Source organism: Halichoeres trimaculatus, unplaced genomic scaffold (genome assembly GCF_033239565.1).
Source record: "Halichoeres trimaculatus isolate MK-OKI-2021-1 unplaced genomic scaffold, fHalTri1.1 fHalTri1_scaffold_16, whole genome shotgun sequence".
Lineage (NCBI taxonomy): Eukaryota > Metazoa > Chordata > Actinopteri > Labriformes > Labridae > Halichoeres > Halichoeres trimaculatus.
This window is the reverse complement of record NW_027437194.1, coordinates 14,445,479-14,471,489: the sequence shown is the minus strand read 5'-3', so window position 1 is coordinate 14,471,489 and position 26,011 is coordinate 14,445,479. Positions and strand designations below refer to the sequence as shown.

The 26,011-nt window shown below is 39.6% G+C and overlaps 3 protein-coding genes across 7 annotated transcripts; 1 reads left to right on the top strand and 2 right to left on the bottom strand.

Annotated features, from left to right (window-relative positions):
- Positions 1-330: 330 nt before the first annotated feature.
- Positions 331-13,353, bottom strand: wdr91 (WD repeat domain 91). Of its 3 annotated transcripts, none has more exons than XM_074689886.1 (18): positions 13,256-13,353; positions 11,909-12,045; positions 11,046-11,225; positions 10,754-10,960; positions 10,544-10,627; positions 8,803-8,912; positions 5,134-5,269; positions 4,358-4,546; positions 3,877-4,073; positions 3,724-3,778; positions 3,502-3,597; positions 2,970-3,064; positions 2,418-2,571; positions 2,043-2,151; positions 1,777-1,889; positions 1,525-1,632; positions 1,061-1,150; positions 331-646 (listed from the first exon to the last, which is right to left on the bottom strand). In XM_074689886.1, exons 2-18 carry the CDS (start codon positions 12,029-12,031, stop codon positions 482-484), a joined length of 2,211 nt encoding a protein of 736 aa, XP_074545987.1. In that variant the 5' UTR covers positions 12,032-12,045; positions 13,256-13,353; the 3' UTR covers positions 331-481. The 3 variants fall into 3 exon arrangements, with proteins under 3 accessions (XP_074545987.1, XP_074545985.1, XP_074545986.1); XM_074689884.1 differs by having other exon boundaries at positions 5,098-5,269; positions 13,256-13,351; XM_074689885.1 differs by lacking the exon at positions 13,256-13,353 and adding an exon at positions 13,074-13,239 and having other exon boundaries at positions 5,098-5,269.
- Positions 13,354-14,142: 789 nt separating this feature from the next.
- Positions 14,143-17,978, top strand: spag16 (sperm associated antigen 16). Of its 2 annotated transcripts, XM_074691026.1 has the most exons (4): positions 14,143-15,168; positions 15,290-15,394; positions 15,494-16,234; positions 17,844-17,978. In XM_074691026.1, exons 1-3 carry the CDS (start codon positions 14,236-14,238, stop codon positions 16,139-16,141), a joined length of 1,686 nt encoding a protein of 561 aa, XP_074547127.1. In that variant the 5' UTR covers positions 14,143-14,235; the 3' UTR covers positions 16,142-16,234; positions 17,844-17,978. The 2 variants fall into 2 exon arrangements, with proteins under 2 accessions (XP_074547127.1, XP_074547126.1); XM_074691025.1 differs by having other exon boundaries at positions 15,290-16,234.
- Positions 16,912-25,084, bottom strand: cunh18orf54 (chromosome unknown C18orf54 homolog). 2 transcript variants are annotated; one of them, XM_074691027.1, is made up of 15 exons: positions 24,881-25,084; positions 23,186-23,321; positions 22,820-22,976; positions 22,549-22,716; positions 21,980-22,121; positions 21,832-21,895; positions 21,545-21,740; positions 21,308-21,396; positions 20,153-20,261; positions 19,967-20,059; positions 19,515-19,593; positions 19,367-19,421; positions 19,133-19,285; positions 18,489-18,544; positions 16,912-18,280 (listed from the first exon to the last, which is right to left on the bottom strand). In XM_074691027.1, the coding sequence occupies exons 2-15, from the start codon at positions 23,318-23,320 to the stop codon at positions 18,133-18,135; spliced, it is 1,644 nt and encodes a 547-aa protein (XP_074547128.1). In that variant the 5' UTR covers position 23,321; positions 24,881-25,084; the 3' UTR covers positions 16,912-18,132. The 2 variants fall into 2 exon arrangements, with proteins under 2 accessions (XP_074547128.1, XP_074547129.1); XM_074691028.1 differs by having other exon boundaries at positions 19,985-20,059.
- Positions 25,085-26,011: the final 927 nt, after the last annotated feature.

Genomic DNA, 26,011 nt, shown 5'->3' with positions numbered 1-26,011 from the left:
AATGTTGTATATCATACATATTAAAATGAGGAAAAAATGTACTTAGAGAATAACACTATGATGAATAAAAAATGCTGGCGTTTTACTACAATGCTGATACAACTGAAATCATCTGTACCATGAGCATGAGCAGAGAAAATTATCACTGAAACTTACAACGGTATGTCACTCTGGGGTGTTTCTTGATTGTCTAGTTTGTTTACTCAGAACACTGACTTCCAGAAAACTTTTAAAATCAATTTCATACGGTTTTCACGGATCAACTCCTCTGCCAACAAAAACCAGTGAATGCATGTATAAGAAGAAAAAACTGATCAAAACATTCTCAGGGTTATATTCAGTTGGATTTTAATGTTAAAGTAAATTTATAACATCTCAATCGGTTTAGATACAGATGACATGCTGCATTTAATTTAATACTGTTGTTGTGAAAACTTATTCATATGTTTTGATGACCTCTGATCCATCCCTGGATCTTCAGTTAAGACTTCTGTGCCAGCAGCGTGCTAAGTTTGATCTTTCCATCCATGGAAGCGGTCAGGCAGGTGCCACAGTCCACTGCTGAGCACCAATCAACTGTCACCACTGGAGCTTTGTGCCCCCCCAGTGACAACACACTCTCCAGAGCTGGTTCCCCGTTGGTCAGCTGAAGACAAGGGAGGCAAAGATGGGCGTGTCAGCATATTAAGATAATAAACATGTTACATGTTGCATAATAATGTTCACATTAAAGCAACCGGGAGAAAAAAAGTAAAATGGAAATGTTTAACAAAGCAAAACTGAAAACTTTCTGGTCTGTTTTGAAGGAAGAAAAACAATGGCTGATTTAAGCTCTTGATAAAAGCTTGAAAGTTACACAAAAAGATATTATGTTTGTATAAGACACAATTAGAAGTTTACATATTTTAATGGTCATATTTAAAAATGTAACTTGTGAAAAAATGAATGAATTAGAAAAAAAACATAAAAGAAAATTAAAGAGGATTTCAAAAAGTTTATGATTTTAAGATTTTGATTACATCAGTTGCACATGAAACAATGAAGATGAATGTGTATTTACCCTGTATATGAGTCCCCCGGTGCTGGAACAGGTCAGGACGTGTTGTCCTTCAGAGTCAAAGGCAAAGAGTCGACCTCTAGGAACCTGAACCTGAACAAGAAAGGCATATCATAGGATTTATTTGTTTTATGTCCCCCTCCCAAAAAAAAAATCAGCTGACAGATTTATCTTACTGCGTCTACTCTTTTATAACTGTGGAATCTCTATTTTGGAGTCAACTTCTTTTTTGATCAGGAAATCTCTTGGGATTCTTTTGGATCAAAGTTATCTCCTGAATATATATAAAGTCTTAAACAACACAAGCTAAAGCTCTTATATGTTACAAATGAACAACAAAAAATAAAACTGGACTACCCAGTCCGATAAAATACTTTTCTGTCTGAATATCACATATTTAATATTTGATCCCACCCAGAAGCCTCAGTCTAATCAGATTATGGAGGCTCTATGGAAAAATTACTCACCTGTTTGTAGCCGCTGTAACCTGACAGGACGAAGGGCCCGGTGGCATCCTGAGGTAAAACCTGCTCTGACTGCTTCACCCCACATCGATGGATGTTCCACTGGATGAACTGAACATACATTTGCTGATTAAATTAAACTTCCATGTTTTTTTTTCTCCAGAGATCAATACTGCATAACAACATGTTTGAAAATCAGGCTCCTTGGACGTCACATTTACACATTTGGGTCTGAAAAATCAAAAAGCAGCAAACCTTTCCATCCTCCCCGATGCTGAAGACAGTGTTTTCATCGTAGCTGAACTCCACACTGTAAACTTCTCCGTCATGAGCTCTCCAGCTCATGGCACTCTCATACCGTTGCATGTCTGCAGAGAGGGTTAGAGTTCTTTGTGAACATTAAATTCATACTCAGAAATCATCCCAAGTAGAGCCATGTTTGCACACACAGGGCAAGTATAATAATAATAAAAAAAAAACAAGTATAAGCCTCAAAAGAATTAAAAATGATATTCACAGACCGAACAATCTAATGAACCCATCAGCAGCTCCAGTCACCAGCAGGTTTCCGTTGTGGTTGAAAGCTGTGCAGTTGATGGCTACTGGTTCAGGTTCTAAAGAGAACTGGACCTGAGAAAAAACAGACAAGACTCTGATTATTACAGATACTGGACTCACATAAACATTTTGTCTGAAGTAACATACATGTAGCCAGAGATTCCTGGCTGACTAATGAGATTTGCTGAGATGAGATTATTGCACAATTAATAACAAAAATATCTAAAAATGTGGACATGTTATTTTAAGGTCAATCAAAGTCCTAAAAAGTTCACAAAATGCAGTTTAAAAAAAGAGCTGTAATTGTATAAATGATCCCAGCATGGTCTGATTTTAACCTGTTGTTTGACAGTCTTGGTGTCCCACAGCAGCAGCTGTCCTGACACAGGGATAGGAAGTCGAGGAACAGCATCGAGGCTTCCAGATCGACTAAGAGCTGCAGCTGAACACACAAAGGACGAACCGCTGGGACTGCAGGCGAGGGAGAGGATACTGACAGACACAGAGAGGGGGTTTTATTATCAGAATAGTAGACTGCACATCTGCATGTCAGTGGATTATACTACTATCAGTTTTGTAGGGATTAAATAGGCTGGAACTCGTCCAAAACCACTTATAACCACAGGACCCTTAAATAGTACATTTTTTAACAATACACGCCCCTCATTCAGTTAAAAATAAGAGGTACAATTGAAAAGATCTTTTGAAAATGTTATATCAGTTTCAAAAAAAAAAAAAAAACACATGGGCACATCTCCAAATTTTGAACCATTCTTGTTGGACAATATGATTTTCAAAGTAAAGTAACAGTTAAAGGCCACAAGTTCCAAAGCTTTAGAACTATACACAAGATAAGCTTAATCAGTTCATGTGAAGACCGTCTGGCTTACCGTGGATGAGTTTCATCGATGTTCATCTCATAGAGATTCTTCTTTGCGTCTGTATCGTACAGCCGCACTGTACCGACACCACTGCCAAGTAATAACTGAGCACACATACAAAAAACAGAGGAGAAAACACACAGACACACAGAACAGCTAGATTTTGTGATCTTTACAGACTTGTCCCAATTTAGTCCTTAATCTCTACTTAACTCAACAAAAACCGACTAAAAATTTTCAAAAATACTCTCACAGCCAGGGCAGTTTCTCTTATGGAACATTAATAAAGACTGCTTCAGGAATAATTTCCTTTTTTTTTCATTTTTCCTTTTTATAGCAAATAAAATTTATTTATTACTAAGCAATTAATTACTGGACAGGCCAAATATGTTACTGGTTTTCTGTGTTTAAATTCACTTTAATAACCAGGACTGAGAGCTGATGTGAGTTGTCTCACCTCATCATGTCAAGGCATTCATAGAAACATTGACATTGCAGTAATATCTCTATACTACATCCATAATGTGTGTTTTTTCTCTACCAGTCGGTCAGGTTTGGTGGCCCACTCCAGGGACAGCAGAGGAGACTTGGACATGATGGTGGCTTTAGTCTGCATGATAGGGTTGAATGACCACACCTAAGGTAGATGACGAGAAGATTTTAAAAAAAGGGGTGTATTGAGTGTTTCAGGTATTAACTGTTTAGATACAGCTGTATGCATCATTTGTTAGCACCATGTTTAAGTTGAACTGTATAGATTCACCTTGATGACCCCATCCACGTCCAAACTGGCAACCCGGCGTCCAGAGCTGTCAACCCTGGCACACAAAGGAAGAAATAAAGGCTGAGTTTAGTCTGTTGATGTGTGATATATTGCAAGCACGACCAGTCCAGGTAAAGTGGGAGAGTGTCAAACCTGCAGTGCATGATGGAGGAGTGGTGTTCTCCATACTCTTCCTGGCTGAGTTTGATGAAAGGCTGTTCTGTTGACAGGCCTCCTCCCTCTGCTCCTCCTCCACTGCTCTTGCTGTTTGAGGATGAAGACTCTGGAGGGTCAGTGGAGGATTCTGTAACAGGCTCTACCTCTCCCACCTCCACCTTCTTCTCTGGTGCCTGAAGACATTGCACAGAAAGATACTGTCACTATTTGGTGTTGTTTTAAACAAGTTGTACTCATTTTTTCACTGTTAAATGATTTTTTTCTTATCTTAAGGCTGTTTTTTTTTTTCCTCTGGTGAGTTTCAAGCTAAGCTAAAAAGCTCAAAGAAAGTAATTTCCTTCATATACATTGAAAACTATCTCACAATCAAACCCGCAAATGTTTTAATTTCAGTTAATGAAACCAAATCAATCTATAGAAAAATATAAAACTGATGAGAAACACAGTTTTCAGGTACCTGTGATGGTGGTTTGGAGAAAAGCTCCTTCCTCTCTTTCTCATGCTCTTGGATCCTCTTGTGTCTGGTCTGATTGGTTGACTGGTTCGTGGACTGTTGGGACTGGGAGCTCACAGGTTCACTCGTGGATGCCTGGCTCGACGCGGGCTTGGCCTCCTTAGATTGGACCACCTCTTTTGTTTTTGCAGGCTAGAGGAAACAAATACGTTTTAGATACAGAAACTACACTCAAAGGTTTTAGATTTACATTATAACTAGGCTTAGAGGCTTTGCAAATATTTGGAATCTAGGAAGAAGTTACATCTGTAATTTGACAGTTTGTTTTTGTTTTCATTTTGGATTGTTTGCTATTTTTTGCAGTTTCTATATTTCAATTTTCTGTTTGTCTGAAGATATTTTTTGCTCATTATTTGCTTTTACATTTTTCAAAATAAACATTTTCAATCAATCAAAATCAAATCAAAGATAACTTTCAAAGTTCCCACTGAAAGCACGTTGAACACTTAGGTAAGCAATATTAAAGGGATGAACTTTGGTAAAACTTTCACTTCTCAGTCTTACCCCGTTACTTCAGGTGTGCCCCAGGGCTCTTTACTGGGGCCCCTACTCCTCATCATTTACCTTCTTCCCCTTAGCTGTACCTCCACCAAACATTCCCTCCATAAAGTAATCATTTGTCAAACATAAAACCAACTGTTGAATCAAGTTAGTTCAGTTTTTAACTTGAAATCTGCTCTCACTGGATTGGTCGCTGGGTCCTTCCTGCCCACTGCTACCTGGCTTGGTGAGGACCCGGTGGTGACTTGAGGCGGCTTCCCTGGAGTGCGTTTGCCCTGGGGTAGGAATGTAGAGAAGAAGTTCCTGGAAGGAGTGGTGGTGGTGGTAGCAGTGCGTGTGCTTGACACCAAGTCCCTAAGAGAGTAGAGAAAATAAGTTTACAAGTTAGCTGACAGAGCGTTAAATGAGTCAAAGATATGACACAGTCACCATTTTAAAGAGCCTGAGGGTTAAGAGCTAAAAAAACAGCTGTTCAGAATCAATCCATTAATGTTAAGTTTGAAGTGGCCGAAGTTTAGGAGGGTCAATCAAAAGAGCCAACCCAAAAGAGACCAAAGAACAAAATATTATAATACACAACTTGCAGATAGTCATTAGATAAAGCAGACAGCGATACTATGCAAAAGAAAGTCTACGCCACCAAGTTAATATGCTCAGTAGACTTTAAGGCTATACCATTTTAGGTATGATTTGTGAATGTGCTTAAGACTCGTCATGTTTAACTGTTGCCTGTTTTAAGTAAAACCCTGGCTGGTTTATCACTGCCTTGCTCATTTAATTTCCATCCAAATGGAGCCAACATTGAAACCAAAATGGAGACAATGGAGACACCAATGCACCTGCCTCTTAGCACTTGACAACCTTGAAATGTAATTGTTTGTTTCAGGTATTTTAAGACCATCCCACCTGACATTTGCTGAAACTGACAGATTGCAAGTCGGTTCAGCACGTTGAACTAAGTGCAATAATCCTTTCATCAGATTTTCCTTTCCTTTATTATTTTTTTCTCTTTCATGCTCATGGGATAGTCTTGAACCATTTAGAGAACAGGTTGTCATAGAGCAGACAGGTTACAGGTGTCACTTACCTCAGTGACTTGATTACGTTGTTGGCCACAAAAACAATTCAGCTCACTGAAGCTGTTTTGTTAATAACGGGTCTTGATATTGATGGGGTGCTGACCCACTAAAGCAATGAATATTGACCAGGACTGTTGGTTTATGCTACAGAAAGCAGCAACACAGTCACCAAATGAAACTTAAGAGGAGTTGTCCATATCTAAATGCTTCCAGTTTTTGCAGTTTTTGTGGTGACGTTACTTGGAGCCGAGCAAGACGGCGTCCATGTTTTCTCACAGTCTACACAATAATGGGCCCCGAGCACAAGTTGAGCAGCATGAGTGTAGATGATATAGAAGTTCTGCACTGGCTTTGATACAAAGTGAATTTAGAAACAAAAATTACAGTGACAGATCTTTGGGATCTTGTGCCAACTTTTGGTTAAAAGCCAGATTAACTTTTCCTGCATTCTACCCCTTGGAGAAATCTGAACTAATTGGGTTTAAGGGTCAAGTCAAAGTTGACATTTTCTGTCCAATCTTGAACATATGAGTGTTGCTTAGGGGTCCACTACTTGAAACAACCTCCTAAATAACACACAGGCGACTTCAAGTAGCAGCATGCTTTGCCTTGTTCAGACCACTGATGTTGGCTCAGTATTCAGATGGAAACCTGCCGTCTGTTCACATGATCAGACTCATGACTAGTATGTGAGTGTTGACTGTGGTTTGGCTTGACATTTTCGACCAGGGCTCAGAAAAGACCTGTGTTCATCTTGTTCTTTGTAATCCACAAGTGACCTATTTTTTTAATCAAGCTTCTTACCCACAACTGTACTTACTTTCCTGTGCTGGAAATCTCATCATGTTAAAATATATTTTAAGACTCATATAAACTTTAGAAATGATTAAATTCATCAGCCTGTTCTACTCTGTCAGTGTGTGGCATCCCTGAGTGTGTGAGTTTGAGTAATAGTGTACGGACAAAAAAACAACAATTCATGAGGTGAATTGTTTATTTGGCAACAGAAACCACATCACAGCACACAATGTAATAAACCATAAATACTTTAGCATTTACAATAAGTTATTTAAAAAATACTTCAATAAATCATTTATTTATGTCAACTCAAATAATGATCTGCTGCTCTGTGTGCTTTTAAGTATTGTGTGGTTTTCACAAAAAAATCTGCTCTGTTTTTCTGAAATAAGAAGATTCTGCTACCCCGACATCCTCGCATTCGATTCACTTTAAGTAAACCTCATGCCTCTATTGTTTGGTTTAATCAAGCTAGATCTGGGTTGGGAAATGAGATGTTAATGTCTTAGCAGAGCCTAACCCATTGTATTCCTTTGTGCCCACTTCTATCAATATTATACGAAGAGTATTTTAAGGCTTTGCCGTTTATTGTGTCATACTGTTCTTATCTTTTCTAATTTATCTGCTTTGTGTAGATTTTGTGCCTTAAGAATAATATGCGACAAATTGAGAGTTCATTTGGCATATGTTTCTCTCTAAGCCTCTGGATTGTTTTTTTTTTTGTGTGTGTGTGAGCGTGTGGTGTGTGTGGGACAGGGGGTTGTTCTTTGGTGCTACTCTGGAGGCGGTTGAGCATGTGCAGCCCTTGAGTCAAAATAAATTTATCCAACCATATTGAATTGATGAATTCTGAGTAATTTGGAAAGTGTTGTGAATTTGCTGGCTTGGAAACTCAGTAAAACTTTGCAGTCGTTAGCCGGTTCTGGGCTTTGAATGATCGTCAGAGTCAACTTGGCTGCTTTGTTGACATTAGATGATACACCTGAAACTGACACAGGCTGGCTAAATACTTCAGAAATGTAATGAGAAATAACAACTAGAAAGTACCCTTATCAATTCAGAAAAACAAAACAGATTTTTTCATAAAAACACTTCACTCTGACTAAAAAAGGCAGTTATTTTGTTATTAAAAGAAGCAGCAGATTTTAATTCTACAGTGAATGCAACACAACTCTGTGTAAAAGTTTCCCAAAAGTTTAAAAAAATATTATAATCCTTCTGGAAGAGGATAAATGAGGTCAACGTTTCTCTTTAACAGCAAAATGCTCTGTCTTGTTCCGTTCTCCTCGAGATAAATATGAAACTAAAACACAAGTCACACCTTTAAAGTATCAACTACATCAATTTTACAATCCTGGAAACTGAGTCTGAAAAACGTATCCCAATTGACTTAATCTTTTTTTAAGTCAGAGGTAAATCTCAGATCCAAATTTTAAGCTTTACTTTTTAGCAGAATTAAAAAGTATCTTTAGTGAGCTTCATTTAAAAACATAGCAGGAAGGTAAAACAGAAAAACAAGCTAGCATACAAAGGTGTGCACATTATCAAAAGTTCTTGCATGCTCTTGTTTTTGGGGATAAGAAATAAAAGAGATACTTTAGGATAGAGACAAAGTGCAAGAGAGAGCAGAAAGTTACGCTCTGGTTCTCATGTTAAGATCATTGAAGGAGCTTCTAAGATGGCTGCCATCTGTACTGACACATCATACTGTTTAAAGTGCTCCACCAAAATAAAAGTCTGACATATATTCAAATACTATTACACAAACAAATAACACCTCAGTTTCATTACAAGCATGGCAGCCATCTTAGATATACCAATGGAGTGTCACACAAAAAATAAACAACAAGAAATCCAATCCTTATCTTCAGTTCAAAGTATCTAAATCCATAATAAAGCCATCTTGGTGTTAATAAACTGTATATAAATAAATAAATGTGTCAGAGTGGCAGCCATCTTAGTTGTAGTCAGTCATCAGTTAAGATATAGTGGTGATCTTAAGTCTCTCACAGCTCAGTGTCTCCCAGACGGTCCATGTTCTGGACGTAGACCGGCAGCTTGTGGTGGACCACCTCGACTCCGTCTCTCTGGTCTCGATTCTCCGTCTGCAGGGCGAACAGCTGGATGAGAAGACAGATGGGTCAGGTGCAAACAAGGGAAGTGGGAAGATCTGGGGACATCCCAAGCAAATAAACAGCAACTGACTTGGACACACAAGTATCAACAATACATTAATGCCAGATGCCGATAAACCAATACTGTACAGAAATAGAGTAACATTTTACTCTATTATAAGACTGTTAAGTAAATAAAAACTTAGAGGTAATAAGTCAGTATTTTATTGACTGAATGACAGAACTTTTTGTTCTTGATTTTCAAGACATTTTAACTAATATTATAGCTAGTTTTTGCTGAACCTTAAAGCTTATTTTGGGGATTTACTGTCGCTAAAGTTAGCGACAGTAAATCCTAAATTTGTTCAAACCCTTCTGGACTTCAATTATTGAATTTTTTGTACTTAAGAGACTTAAGAGCTGTTACATGAGCATACATGCTCATGTAACAGCTCATACATGAAGCAAAATCTCTGTAGAGCATCTATTTTTTTTTTTTTAAAATTCAAAACCTTTCTTATTCTATGGTGGCATATAGCATTCACTTTCTGCAAGATACTATCTCATAGAAGCTGGATTCACATCATCATAAATATGCACACGCATTTGGGCAGCCTATAACAGCATGCAGCGTTATGTTCTCGATAACAGACTATTGAATATACTCAGCATTGAGTTTGGAACCATAAGCTGGCTAGTTGATTTTCTGACAACAAGACCCCAGAGATGGAATTCTGTCCAAGACCCTGCTGTGCTCAACAGGCTGGCCTCAGGGGTGTGTCCTGTCACCTCTGTTGTTCATGCTTTACACTAATGACTGTAAGAGCATGCTCAAGTCAAGGTTCATCTTTAAATTTGCAGATGACTGCATGCTTGTAAGCCTTCTGCAGGATCATGGGGACGGACATGGTCCTGTCCTTGATGGTGGTGATGCAAGAAACCACCTGTGGCAGCTCAAACCTTTGTTAACAGTAGTTTATTTTAACCTTTGCAATGATCTGTTGGTTTGGTAACCTCAGCATCTCCAACAAAAATAGGCTGAGGAATATTGTTGCACTCTGCCAAAAAACAAAATTTTTCAATTCAATTCAAAGGAAGCAGCTCCATTCATTCAGACGAGTTATTGCTCTTCAAACACTAAATTCAAATTGTAAGCAGCATAAAAATGTCTGGTTGCTCTGTGTTCAATTTCCAGAAAAAATCCTACACCATGGAGTCAGCTCCTATCCAGTTCTGGCCATTACAGAGCAACTGGTGTTTTGGAGTTAAGAGTCACCGTGCCAAATGCTAACTGCTCACTGCTGAGCCGAACATGTCAGTGATTGTGAGCTGGGGGTCACCAGTTAACAGGGTCACACTTTACACTGAAACACCAGTGTCTGCCAAGTTTTTGAATTCAGTTCTTGCTTTCTGTATTTAATGCAAAAGTTGATTTTGGGTGAAGGTTATTGGAGTCAATCACCATCCACATTAACACCCTCATGCCTGGTCAATGATGAAAGCTTTTTAGAAATATCTTTAAATTTCAAATTCCTGTTTTTATGGGATAGTTTTCTCAATAAAACAGGAAAATAAAAATAAATAAAATTTCAGGATTTGTACTCTCATAGACTGCCAACGGTTGATTTTGTTCTCACCAGCTGGCGGAGCTGTTCGTTCTCTTCTGTCAGGCTGGTCGTCTTCTGAACCTCAGCATCGAAACTCAGCAGAACCGGCTGGGGTGGAAACAGTTAAAGATGGCAAACAAAGTATAGCTCTTCCTAAAACAGACTCAGGATTCATGACTTTTAAACCTCATTGCTGTGCAAATTTAAACTACAAAGCTGTGGATCCATCAAAAGGATATGCATGCACTGGAAGAGGACAGACAGAAAGTTGTGCAGTGAAACCAGGAAGGTGTCGGCCCACTGTCTGGAGAAATATGGAGAGAAGGCAGAGTTCTGCTCAGGAGCAGGTATAAACGGCAGGATGAACCAATCACGCCACTCCGCCTGACCCTGCAGCTCTAATGCCTGCTTCTGGAAAAACTCTTGAGTCTTCTCCAGGTTTCCTTTCTGCAGGAGAAAAGAGCAGCATAAAATATTGTTCTCTTTCAGACACATTCAGTCTACCAGGGTGAACTTCTCTCCAGGGAGTTACCTGGATGGTGTTGATGACATAGTATCTGTACAGGCTGGTCCTCAGCTTGTTGACCGTTGATCTGTAAACATCCTCCAACCTGCAGAACAGACGTCTGTCTAGGTAGAGCCAGTACTCCTTAAGACCAAACAGGTCGAAATTCTGCACAAACTGCTGCAGCTGGTCGATGATCTTATCCACCTAAGAGCAGGAAAACAGAAGAGTGCAACAAGTCTTGAAATTTGAAACTGTAAATTATTTAGTCAGGCACAATCAGTAATATTTAGCTGCAACATTTTAATTTAAACAGTAAAAGTATTTCCACCTGAAGTTGTGTTTTTGCCACTGAGAGACTCTGATTGTTAGTCCAAGTGTCTGAAAACATTACAGAGCAAATCCTTACAGAGACAGACTTACTTCTCTTCTTTCTTTTCATCTGACAGGTATAATGACTAGTCTGGTAGTAAGTAAATGCATTCGTCACCTTTTCCCAATAAGGGCAAGTGCTATTAGTGACCCGTTGGCAGCCTTGTGTGTGACCTGCTGGCAGCTGCCAATGGGTCACAAAAGAGGACAGTGCAGAGCTGGCTGCTGTCTCTATTGAAATATTATTCTATTCATTATTTTTTTTCTTTTGAAAGGCAAATCAGGCTGTAGCTTTTGTCTTTCATTTCTTTAAACAATATGTTTGTGGGGCCAGTCATCTGAATGTGGCTTGAATTAAATCTGATGACTATCAATACACAAGTTTAAGCAGTGCAAAGTTGCTCAGTGATTACAAACCAAAATTAACCGTAAAACTATTTAAAAAAGACAAAATGTAGCAAAATGACGTGACGGTTTTTCTCTGAAATGTGAACTGTTTGAATCTCCTTCAGTCGTACCCTGAAGCCTTTCTCTTTGTCCGCTTTGATTTCACTATCCAGGTTTTTCAGAGTGCTGGTGAACCCTCGGTAGATCAGGTACTCTCTCACATGTTCGTCTGTCCTCTCCACTGCAGACCCCATGATGACCTCTGATCCTGCAAGGTGAAATAGAAAACACCTTAAAGTACAGAAACACCAATATAGTTTGAAAAATCATGTTGTCTTGTTTATTTTCTTCTAAATAATTGTGTGAAACAGAGACAACAGGTCAGGAGGAAATCAAGGAAACCATTCAAACATCTGTGAATAACATATTGTAAACTGAACAATAATAGAGATCTATCAGGAGGGACAGGCATTTGATCTTTTTTTTTTTAATGAAAAAACAAAAGGGTAGTTGGGATGTCCACACAAAGCTTTGACACATCAACCCGGCCTGCAAATCCACACTGACTGGACAACGAGAGAGAAATAGCAGTGATGGAAAATGTGTCTTTTTTCTGGAAGTACATGGAGCTACAGAGCCCTTCGGGGACGTTAAGGAAGTACAGATGTACTGTTAGACCTAAAGAAATACTATTTTATTATCACAAAAACCAAACAGTAACCATCCAGGTATCACCACAGGACTCATATTTCTAAAGTAGGCATGCCAGAGTGACTTATTCAAACAATGTTACAAAGCTGCATCTGTTTAGTGAATTTCGTCTCATTAACAGTTATTACATAAATAGGTATACATAAACTATATATTAATCAGTTAATTAAACGCACTCTGAAAGTGTTGCAAGCGTAAAGGGATCAGAACATGCCGTCCTTTCGTTAATCTAACGGGATCAATCTAACTAACCGAGCTCCATTCAAAAAACCATCGAAACTTTTAACTCGTATAGTTACAGAAAAGGTCCCACAAACTCTGCACCGCAGCAGACATTGAACACTGGTTAATTCTGTGATGCTTAATAAATGTATCTCAACACATCTGTGTTAAAATCCATGTTTAGTTTAAGCTCTGACGAGTTGCTGACATGTACCCGTCATGCCAAACGATAGGAGTACATGTTATATTTTGAGGACAGTTTCAGTATTCTATTGAGAATACTTAATAGATACGTATGCCGAATTAACAAGAGGAGTATCTTGATACTAAAACCTTTTCATTTGTTGCTGAATAATTACGTACCTCGGTGGACAACCAAGATTAGCTTGAATTGAAATAAAATCAGTGGAGTTTGGTTTTCCCATGCAAAACAACAATGTCGGTTATTAAAGCTTGAACGAGTAAAAACTCGTTTTTTGTCAAACTGAAGCACTGAGCTGTCGCTCTGTTTTGTTCTGAATTTTGTAGAAAAGTGAAATACTTACAACAAAGATGCACAAACTCACTTCCTGTTGTGTTTGCCCCCTGACAGTCATGTGACCATTTCATGTGACGTAAAACGAGCAGAGAAGCGAAACGCCCTCTAGCGGTCAAGAGGTGAAAAGAGATTAGAAGTTCTTTCTTTAACTCTTTTTTTTTTACCCACTTAGATCAATTTACATGTGTCGCATGTCATTTTTTTCAGCTGTGACACTTCTGCAAATTAACGTGCCTTTCTCTTACTACTGTTCCATGACGCCCTGTGTTTCTGGGATACAGTTCACTCCAGCATGGGTCAAAATGTTGGCTAAACAATAATTTTCATCATCATTTTTATAATTATTAATATTATTACAATGCTTTTAAGACTTACTTATTTACTTTTATGCAAAAAAACTTTATATTTAACTTAGTAAATATACTAACTGGCTGACTGGCTAACCTTTTGACCAATTAAGTAACATACCCTCTTTTTTTTTCAAAGGAAGAAACAAACAAACAAACAAACAAACAAAACAGTTTACAGATTTAAAATGATAATTAAAATTAAAAATAAAATAAAATAAAATAAATAACAACAACAACAACAACAACAACAACAACAATAATAATAATAATAATAATTATTATTATTATTATTATTATTATTATTATTATTATTGTTATTATTTTTATTATTATTATTATTATTGTTGTTGTTGTTTTACAAAAAAAACAAACAAAAAAGAATTAAAACAAAAACAAAAAAAACAGCAGCAGTGCAACAAAAATCACAAAACTTTGAAGTCTAAAAAGAAAACAGCTTGTAAACATGAAATATTTCATGTTTAAAACTAATTTTAGCCTTAAAAATGATTTTATATTAGACAATGAAAAGTAGTGTTGTCACAGAGTTGCTAGGGTAAAAGAGCCAACAACACTCAGCTGTTCTCCACAAAGCTACCATGGCAACATGTAAACAAGACTGAGAGGCAGAAGAGACAAAATGTCAGCAAAGAGGAAAGAGAGAAAAGAGAGAGTGACAGAGGGGGAAAAGGAGGTTTCCTTGAAGGAGGTGGAGGAGGAAAGGATTGAAGAGGTGGAGGAGGACTTTGAGGAGGCAACGAGGGAGTCTGCTTCCTCTATGGCTTCAAGAAGTAGGTTAAATGAACCTCTCATACAGCTACCAATCATCTCCGAAATCCCAGAGGCGGTGGACGACTTTCTGAGGAACTTCCTGCAGAGACTGGGGATGAGCCGGACTCTGAACAGCTTTGAGGTGGAATGGTACGGTTCAGCTCAGAAGCTCCAGACTGAATCTCTGAGGATGACATCTGCAGGCATCTGCTTCATCCCTGATGCTCTCACACACCAGCAGCTCCTCCACAGTGAGCTAAAGGAGGTCCACAGGGAGATAGATTTGCTCAGAGAGGGGGTGCTGAAGGCTGGGGAGAGCCTGGTGAGGATGCAGACAGAGAGGGATTTCCACCGGATACAGTACAGAAGACTTCTGGAGGAGAAAAACAGGCTGATAGAGGACCACAAAAAGCTGAGGAAACACCTGCAGTCCTTTGAGCCAGCACTCAAACAGCTTGATGACAAATATCAAGCAGCTCTGTCGCAGAAAATGCTTATCACTTTAGAAAAGGACAGATTAAAAAACAGCACAAGTACAACACTGAACCAGGAAAAATCCCAACCCAAGAGAGACAGCAGAAGTAAATCAGTTCCAGTTCCAAGAAAAACAGAGTTTCCTGACCCTCAACTGGCTGGAGCGAGCACTGGCCCATGTAAAAGTTCCTTCAGCCTGTGCTGCTCCATCAGAGCTCACCACCTCCCCATCAGCTGCATTGACCTCCATCCACGAAAAATGATCCTTGCTTCTACCAGTGACGATCGCAGCTGGAGGCTGTGGGCGTTGCCAGCCAATGGAGAGAAGGTACAAAAGAAATCTTAATGTTTCTTTTTTATGTTGCTCTAAATATTTTCAAAGGGTGACATGTCAGAACTGCAGGAAGACCATAGAGTGAAAACTGATGTCCTGCATTTTGTGATGCCAGGTTGGTCAGATGGTGCTGACAGGTGAGGGCCATTCTGATTGGCTGTCTGGCTGCAGTTTCCACCCTGATGGAGCAAAACTGGCAACGACAAGTGGAGACACAACGGTAGATAAATTGCTGTTACACTTTTCCACCCTTTTGTTGTCTTCTAGGTGTGGTACATACTGTATCTTATGGATTGATTCTGGCTTGTTTGTCCTTCAGGTACGCCTCTGGGATTTCTCTCGTGGCTGCTGCGTGTTGACCCTTTCTGGTCACACTCAGCCTGTCTGGTGCTGCTCCTTCCACTCATTTGGTCACTCCCTGGCGTCTTGCTCTGCAGACAAAACTGCCAAACTGTGGGATCTGAACACAGAGACTTGCTGTCTCACAATGCGCCGCCACACTGCCTCTGTCAACAGCGTCTGCTTCCTGCCCTTCTCTGACCTCGTCCTCACTAGCTCGGCCGATAAAACCCTTGCCATGTGGGATGCCAGGCTTGGAGTCTGCATTACTACCTTTCAGGGTCACCACCACCCATGTAACCACGCCACTTTCAGTCTGGCAGGAAACATCACAGCTTCCTGTGACTCTCATGGAGTCATCAACTTGTGGGACATCAGGAAGTCGACATCAGCTACGGCCACAGTGGATGTTGGACCACATCCCACCAACCAGGTGGTGTTCAACCCAACAGGGAAGATGCTTGCTGTTGCCTGCAGTGACAGTCTGGTCAGACTGGTGGAGGTGGACTCTCTAGTGGTGAGCAGCCTGTCAGGTCACAGCGATGGCGTGCAGAGTGTCACTTTTGATCATAAGGGGGAGACTTTGCTATCAGCAGGGAGTGATGGGCTGATAAATGTCTGGACATGACCAAGAGGCAACCTCATCGAAATACTAATGTAGCAAACAGTGGGAGCACCAAAACTGCAGTTCCTCGGATGACCACTGGGGGTGTTTCCAAAAGTGAGTCAGTTCCCATAAAGCCCCATGTTAAAATCATCAACTTCAGAGCAGAAATAAAGCTGTTAACAGCAAGCTTTGAAACAATTTTTGGCTAATTTCCATTCATGGCAACTTTCATAATTGGGGGCGTGGCCTTTTAAGCATCAGAAGCTGCAAGATGTTGTATCAGCTAATTCAGTCACTGACCTTTAGTGATTTGATATGTTGTGGTAGTGAATTTTTTTTAATGAGATAATTTTTTTCCATCACCTTGCAAAAAGTGGCCTCTTGTGTTAACTGTGCAGACTAACCTTTAATTAGTCTGATGGATGAGTATACACCAGACTTCAAATACAGATTTTAAGCATCCAAAAAAAGAGGCACTCAGTCCAGTGTGACCCAAACCTTTTCTTCTTTGCGAACACCGGTATATATCCAAAAATGTGAACGAATTTCACCCATACTTTCAGCAAAAAATGCATTGTTCTCAGACTTTGATTATCTGAAAATTACTTTCACAAGTTTCAACACAGACTATTGCTCAGTGCCAGTTACATTCGTAAATATATTTAGCTTTTGTTTCGTTTTTTTAAGTGCAATTATTTTTCTGGTTTTAAAAGTTGAAATTTCCATCATTGTCTGAACAATTCTAAAAGAAGATTCATAAAACAAACGGACACACCGATGGTCGTGACACCCCATCATGCTTTAATGTGAGCTGGTTAAGGGCAGAGCGGATGAGAGCACCTTAAACTGGTAGAAACACTTTGAAACAGATACTTGACAACACAAGTTTTTTCGGCACTGTGGTAGCTGATCTATCTTTTGATGCATACAGCTTTTGCTTTTGATGCGTCTTTTGAGGTAACAAACCACAACAACCTATCCCAATGAATGGTTTAGCATATCTGTGCTACTATTTAGCAGAGAAACCTATATGTATTTTGTGAAAATTAATGTGCGATGTTTAAACATCATCAAAGATGTTTTGCATGTTTAACAGTGCTACAGTTATCCATATAAAGCACTAGATTATGTGGCCATCCCTTTTTGTGAAAAAGGAATGTTAACATGTTGAGATTTTGCTTACATTTATCTTAAAGCCGGAAAACAACCATCATTAAAATGTCACTGTGGAAATCTGTAACACAAGCAAAGTAAACTACTCTTTTACAATACTAACCAGGCTACGATTAGCATACTACAATCCTTTACAACAAAAACAACAGGTGTCAACATGTTGGCATTGCATGTAACAGTTACTGACTGGCATAGAAATCTATTTCCATTCGCATGTAACATCTATGGCACTTCACGGAGATACTGATGAGAGACAGTTCCTTTGTCAGCATGTAAATATGCAAAAAATTACATTAAACAGAAAAGAATTAGATGTATGGTAACATGCTTAAAGAATATGTCTGCTTGACATACCTAAAAAGCATTAGTGTGCTTATAAAATACATATGTAACTTTCAATGTAACACTTCCAAATGCTGCTCAGGGCTGCTAGCCTTGCTCCAAAAAAATCCAGATTGTCATTAAACCTTAAGTTTTTGTGCAGTAAGTTGTGATTTGACGTTCATCTTGGCACATGTAACAATAAACCTGACACTAACTGTCTTTGCAGCTGAAAAGGATGTTGGGAAAACGTAGAAGAATAAATAGTTTGTCTGTCTCCAAGCTCCATAAACTCAAGTCTTTGCTGCATCATCTACTGATCATCAAATAAATGGCCTGGTTTGGTTCCTTGACTAGGTCGACATACAAACTCATAACTTTGTTTTCCAACAAATCAACCCACGGCTGTCTTATATTCAGTGCCACCTCTTAAGGTTGCTGCTGGATGCCCGAGAACATGGATGGAAATGATTAAAAGACAGACACTGAAAAAAGCTCTGGTCAAGCAGCTTTCATTCTCAGGAGGGTTTCTGCAAGGCACAAGTGAGTCCTTCAGCAGAAGAAGAGGAGTAGCGTCCTTCATCTTCATCCTTCTCCTCATTCACAGCGTGTTTTTCTCTGGGTTCTTCCACCAGCATCTTCAGTCGGCTCAGGTGATGCAGGGCTCTGAGGATGGAAAATCAAAGGAAAATAGCTAACTAGCCAACCCAAGCTTGCAGGAGGGGTGTATAAATATTGAAGAAAAAATTTAAGAAGAACTTCTGGCATCACAGTTGCTGATACAGAAGGGAAAGGATAAGTTAATCTGAAGCAGTGTCAGTTCACTCTGATCCTTCTGTGAGAAATCAGATGAGATATGTTCAGCATTTGTTACCTCTGCAGTGATGCTCCACCAGAAACACTATCAAGTTCTTCTTCTGTTTCAAGCCTCTGCAAAACAAAGAAATCCAAATATATTCTGAAAACTGGTTTACATACTAAGGCTGAACCGGAATTTTGTTTGTCAAATAGATTTTTGATGTTCAAGACAAAGCTCCAACCACTAATTAACGATGTTTTGTTTTTCATTCTATCTACATACCACACTTTTTAATTATCCTTATGTTTGATCTTGAGGACAAACCATCAGCTGGACAGAGCTTGTCTTGTTCGCCCCAGAAGAGCAGACAGGGCAAGCTTTAGCCAACATGACACTATTCAGTTGTGTGTTTAACAAATTCAATAAAAGGGTCATATTGTTCCAAAGAGTAGATGAAATCTAAGGGCACCTTTGTGGTCAGGAAAAGATCATCTTGGGGGTCAGCCTACAACGTTTTGGCCTGCCTTGTTTTTCTTTGAAATTAAAATACGGCATACAATTTAGAAGTGTACTGTTTGTATCTTTGACTTTCTGGATGTAAACCTTGACATTTCCTTCAGACAAAACACATGAGAGTACAGCAGCAGAGTCCTGATATAAAAGATGGTTGGAAGTGATGATAGGTGTTTTAATCTGACCATCAGAGTGTCTGTTCTCACCTGTTTTACTGGAGTCGGTAACCTGTCAGAGAGTGTTGGTGCTCCTGGTATCTGGTGTTGTCTCTGAAGCTCTGCCTCCACTGCCTGCAGTCTGAACAGCATCTGTTTCACAGCCTCTGCTGGACCAGGCTGCTTGTAGACGCAACCCTGTGTCTGGAGGAGAAAGCAGACAGAGGGTAGAGCTGTGATTCTGAACAACTATTGAGACTTTTGATCCTGTTATTTACCACTTACCTGTGCTCCTCTGTTAGTCTGAGCCTCTTTCATGCCTCCTGCTGCTGCCAAGTCCCTGCAGGTTCATCAAATCACATCTCATCATATCTACGGTGTTTACCTATGATTCATCAGAACTAACAACTTAGGAGGTGTTACTAAGTCTTACTGAGTGAAATGGCTCCAGCAGAGCTGCTCCTCTGTGTTCAGCTCACTGACGTCTGTTTTAGCACAATCAGAGACGCTGACTGCAACATAAAAGACAAGGACAGTTAATTCATAAGAACAGCCAACAGAAAATCTTTATCTCTTGAACTTACAACTGTAACTTATAACTATCACGTTTCCTCCACATAGTGCTGCCAAAAATATGAAAGACTACATTTTTTCTTCCACTTCATTTTCACAGGTATCATTAATACATCATTCAGAATTATGATGTTTAACACGCAGCAAAGATTTTACTAAATAGAGGAGCTGAGACAAAGTTTCAATGAAACAGATCACAGTAACTGAATTTAAATCACTTATGCAGGTCACCTCTGGTTAGAAAATCTGGAATTTTCTTCAAAAATCACATCCCTGATTGACTAAAAGCAGAGGTATTGGCAAGAGTCTCACCCGATTGTGAACAACTACCTGCTCCCCGAGAACTCTGAGAAAGAGAGTTCAACACTTGATCAGCCTTCTGTATCAGTGATTCAATCCTGTTGTCTTCAAAGAAGGAAAACACAAACAGCAAAGGCATTAAAGAGAGCCTATATTACACACGGTACAGATTTTACATCAATGATTTGTGTAACTTACTTTTGAAAAGAGTTTCCATGGTGTCAGAGCCTTTTTCCTCAAATGTGAGCAAAGAAATCTGTTCAGCAAACTGAAGCCTCAGATCTCTAAGAGTCTGCTGGCTGTCGACCTGAGAGACAGTGATGAAACAGCAGAAGATAAACTGTACATGATTATCTGTAATGTGAAAATTCTATATTTGACCCTGTTATGGATGGTGCTCAACATACACACATTACTCATTAGCTGCCAGCCATTTTCAGAGCATCTGGAAAGATCTTTCAAGACCTAAATAATATTGTTTTCTATAAATGTTTAAACACCAAAACTACCTAACAGGAGTGGGCTCTCTTCTTTTAAGTCTCTCCCTGTTTTTGATCCAAAAATCTGACAAAACGTAAATTAATTTTTTGATCGCGTTAATCTCGGTCGCTCCATCTTTTGATTCTCTCCATGAGCTCCATCATCTTTCCTCTTGATCGCACCGCTCTTTCTCTCTAAACTACCACGACACATCCTAGTTTGAGTGTGAGCTGCCTGAACTTTTCTGACTTGCGGCGTCTCGCTATGTCTCTGTCATCTCACATTTTCTCCTCATATCAATACTGATCTCTCATCCAAAGAGCACACCGCTCTCACCCACAGTAGTTTACGAGCATGATTTTGATTGACAAGCTCCGCCGACAAATCCTGTAATTAATTAGATGAATTTTTTAATTGCCTGACAGCACTAGTATAAACATGCTAACAGGGCTCGGTACATTAATGAAGACTGAGTGGAGAAGCTGCACATAGAGTAACAGCCTGAGCAGTTTGGGGTTTGGTGTCTGGGAGGTGAATTGGCATTGATCAAGCCACCAGTCTCCAGTCTCTGGTCCAAACCAGTTCACATGCACAGTCCCTACAAACTAAGCAATAACTGTCCAAACAGAGCATGAGAGATCATCCTTGTATTGTTTGCTAGCTTGTTTTGGTCTGAGCTTCAAACCAAATCTAACAGCTGTTCTGAGCGGAGTCAGGAGTCACTACTCGTGTCACCTGATGACACAAAAGCTAACACCATCCACTGATGCAGAGCATAAACACGACTGAAAACTCCCATTTAAACATTAATAACCTTTTCTTGAATCAGGAGCACTTTTTAGCAGTCACTCACTGAGGGTTTGGTTCTCTCACCTGAGCTGACGTCTGTTCAGAACCAGCATCCTCCAACTCTTCCACCCAGGATGGAGCCCCTGTTTTGTGATGTGCAGGTAGAGAAACACCTGAAAGACCAACATATAAATCAAAACGGTGGTTTGATATTGAAATGATTCCATGACAGAGTCCTCGTAAGCATAATTTAATTATTTTTATTTCACAATTATCTGCAGCCAAAATGGTTCAAATATTGTTGCAGGTTGCATGCTTTACCATCCCACTCCTCCAACTCTGCCACTGGTGGAGGCTCGCTGAGGTCACAGCACTGGATCCATGGTGGATACTTCAGGTCAGGCACGCTGGTGATTCCTGAGCAATCCATTTCAGACTTGTTGCTGGTGAACCAGTGAGGGAGGTGGAATGAAGACGATGGGTCTGCCCACTCCAACCTTTCTGCTCTGTGTGCAGACTAATAGAGACAACGAGTTAAACACTGTGGCATTGCCTAACAAAGAGAATATTCTCGATGTTGAGGAGAAAAAAATATCAAAAACAGTTACCCTAGAGCAGCTGGCTGAGGTGACATCAGCATCAGGTTTCAACATGGCCGCTCCAGGTCTTCCTCTACATGGATATTACAAGAAAAAAGTAATGTAAGGAGTTTATTCAGCATATATCAGAAGACAAAGTGCAGAAAACAGCAAGAACCTGTGGCTTCTGGGTGTCCTAGTTGGGTGGGGATGGTCTGATCGGGGAGCTGTGTGACTGCAGCTGAGTCTGTCCCGAGTTCTGTGTGCGTGTTTGGAGGAGGTGAAGCAAGGCTGAGAGGCTCTGGACCGGGACATGAGGCCTGAAATGTAAGATAAGCGAGTCAGACCATGTCGAAGAAATGTTACTCATACTTATTCTAGCATTTCACTATCAGTAAAACAATCCAAGTGTGATATTGTGAAGAAATGTTCCCCTCTCTGATGATGCATTCAAAGATTTCTAATGTAATGCAGGTTGGTGTGATGTGCTTAACAACCTAAGATATGAGCTGAGGTATTGGTGATGAAGCGTTTAGGGACAGTTGGGTAGACTGAAGCTGTGAATGGTGCATTTAATGGTTTAAGTACTGTATTTAATAAAGACGTGTAGATGGTGCACTTAAAGACCCCATGTGAAACTGCAAATGCAGGCGATGCATTTAAAGACACAAGATGAAGGCAGGAGAGCGGGTGATGGGTTTAAAGACTTTGTGTGAAGGTGATGTGTTTGATGGTGCATATACAGACCGTGGATAAAAGCAGAGGTGTGGGTGACTGGCATTGAACCATCACGAGGGATTGACAGTAACTCATCAGTTGTCATGGAGAGTCTGTCTTTGTTGCTACGGTGATGGAGGGAGCTGATGGGAAGGCTCAGGAAGTCCAGCTCCCTATCTGTCAAACGTTCCCTAAGAACTTTGGGTAAAAACAAAACATTAAATATCAGGAAAATAAATATACATATTAAATTAAGCCAGGTGTTGAATTCCCACTTAGCTTCACAAAGCTGATGACCTACCATCTTTGTTTCTTAGCGTGCTCACTCCAGGTCTGTTTGGTGTCAGAGGTGGACTGTGGGGCAGAACCAGCTTGCCTGTAAATGACTTTCTACTCTGCTGACTTCTCTCAAAGTCTGAGATGTAGGCGTCCAGTGCTGCTGTGGCTGATTCATATTCCTGGGGTCAATAAGAACTTCATCAGTGAAATTAGAGTCATGTGAAAAAAACAAGGTAAAAGTCAGATGACAGGATTGTATGGGGTTAACTGTGAGGCAGTGACAGCAGACAGGGGCTGACAGAATGTAAACAATCTTTTTACTGGTCACTACTGGTCACTGAGGATCTGGTAAACGGATCCTCAGTGGGAAAATAAAAGCAGACTGAACCTTGTCTCTGTATCTGAAGGTGGTGTTGTGTTCAGGAGCCTGCATGCTGCTCCTCAGGTGACCTGAGCTGGACAGAAGGGAAGTCACAGTCGACTCTGGAGACAGAATGTCCCCAACCAGCCTGCTGTACTCCATGCTGAAAATGGAAAAATCACAAAATCATGAGATTTTTTTTAATTATTATTACTTTTGAACAGGTTGCTTAGATGCTTTCAAGGAATGCAGTGTTGACACTGAAGTTGTTTCAGATTTGTGGAACCTTCATTCCATTTGTGAAAACATATAATAAGCTGATTAATATTTTTTTCCTAAACCTGAGACCACAATAGACCAAGCCTCAAGCCAAAACACGTAGTTTTGCCAGTCAAGACTCAGTTATTCAACAGGTTTTCCACTGAGGTTCACAGTTGCAGAAAATGATCAAATCAGCCTTTTTTCATGTTTTCCTGGACAATCTAGATCTGACATGTCAAGGCACAGTGGCTCTTGATCAAGACCTGATACAACAACAGTTAAATAAGAAACAGTTTTCATCAAAAGAATATCTGCTCCAAAGTACGGTCATCTATGTACGGTCATCTATGTGCCAAAACTCAATTGAAACATTAAGATTAAGTCCTGACCAGAACCAGGAAATACGACCATATAAGTCCAGTGCTCAGGTCTCTGCACTGGCTTCCTGTGGCTCAGAGAATAGACTTTAAAACAGCTCTGCTTGTTTACAAGTCCCTTCATGGTCTAGCACCAAAGTACATCTTGGACATGCTAGAACCATATGAACCAACTCGGTCTCTGAGAACCTCAGGGAGGGGTCTCCTGCTGGTGCCCAGCGTCAGGACTAAACACGGTGAGGCTTCAGTCCAGTTTTATGCCCCCAAAATCTGGAACAGTCTGCCAGAAGATGTGAGACAGGCCTCAACTCTGACAATGTTCAAAGCCCGGCTGAAAACAGTTCTGTTCAGCATAGCATACAACAACTGAAAGTATTTTATCTGCACTCTCCTCTTCTAATTTAATTAATCATTTTTAATGTTTTATGATGTGATTTTATGCAATGATTTTATTTTGCCTATTGTGATTTTATTTTATGTTAGCTGTAAAGCACTTTGAATTGCCTTGTGTATGAATTGTGCTCTACAAATAAACTTGCCTTGCCTTGCCTATATCTTCGTTTGCCCATTTATTCAACAACTGAGCTTGTCAAATTCATACTGTCGAAAAGAATCTAAACCCATGATACAACTGTTAATATCATTTTGACCAAATTAAAACGTCTGTCAGAATGTTTTCAAGTTATGTGGCAAAATTGCGATACCTTACTTTCAGGACTAGCTCATTGGTGTCAAGCTGCAGTTACTTGAATGCTTTGTACGTTATTTTACACTGCTTCAACGCGTTAAGCCTCACCAACAAGTTGCTCGCAGCAACCAAAACACAAGTAAATCACTGCCGTAAACTGTCTAAAAGACCTAATAACATACAGTTGAAAGTAACGTTAGTGGTATTTCAGTGCTGTTACAAAGTTTGCATGACTTTTACCACACAGACCAACATATCAACAACTTAATGTAAGTCAGGTAAGTCTGTGTACAGACGTTCACTAAACTTAGCACAACTCGTCTAATACAGGAACATGAAGCTACATTTAGTTACACGAATCGATTAGTGTTAGCCAAATTCAAATACAGGACTTACCATTTATCCAGAAATGTTTCTTAATTTTTTCCTCTTTCTGCAGTCGTATCTATTTGATGGAGACCGTTGCCTGTTTTTTCCAAACAAATGAATTCAAGACTCCCGGGTGAAGCTAACTCAGAGTTAGCTGGTCTGGAATCAGTGCGACGTTTGGTGGACTTATTCTCAGGTTTTTCGGACGGTTGGCGAACAAACGTATAGGTGCAACGTCGCCCCCTCCTGGAGTCAAGCGGAAATGGTAGATTAAAAAGGAGAACAAATAATTAAAAAATATATAGATAAATATATAAATTTGCCATTCATGAAATGAACCTTAAGTAGTGACAGGTTGAATGATTTAAATGGCCCCTTCTATGTCCATAAATATATACACATATATTTGCAGACTCAAAACTTTTCATATTTGTGTAATAACCACTTGCCTTTTTTGAGTCTGTTTTTTTTTTATGTTAATAAAATAAGTTCTACACTGCCTCTTTCATTAAACTAATCGAGTGAATTGCTTGATGTCTCCTAATTACAAATAGTACACTGATGGGTTCAAAAAGTGAGCACAACATGGTAATATAATCACATTCTCAAAATAGCAATGCAGAAATTTAAATAGATGAAGAGATATTTTATTGTGGTTTTTAGACTTAAATTTAAAAGAATTTTAAGGTTAGTGCTCAAAGCTCATCACAAAAGTGAATTATATGTACAACTTAAAGTGTCTTATTTCAGGGTTGACTATTTTAAAACGTGATACCAATGAGCAAATAGTAAAAAGTGTGAAATTCAGCCCTAGTCTCCTCTAAACACAAACTCAAACTTGACAAAAAGTCCAAATTGAAGCTTGTTTTCATTTTTTAGCACTTTTATAAAAACTGCTTCTTCTGTCCCATAGCTGTTCCTCCACGTTTTTGTACCAGCACAGATAACATAAAACGGACCCTCCAGACCAGTAATCCGACCATGCCCACTATCTGTCATCTCTCCAGAGTTCACGCAGCCCCTTTAACCCACGGCCTATGACGTCAGCGGAGGCACGGCAAGACATGAGGAAAATGACACGAGTGATCACTCTGATTCAAAGTCCAGATACCAGAATCACAGTAGACGCAGTCACGTGGGGTCCCATGTGTCATCATA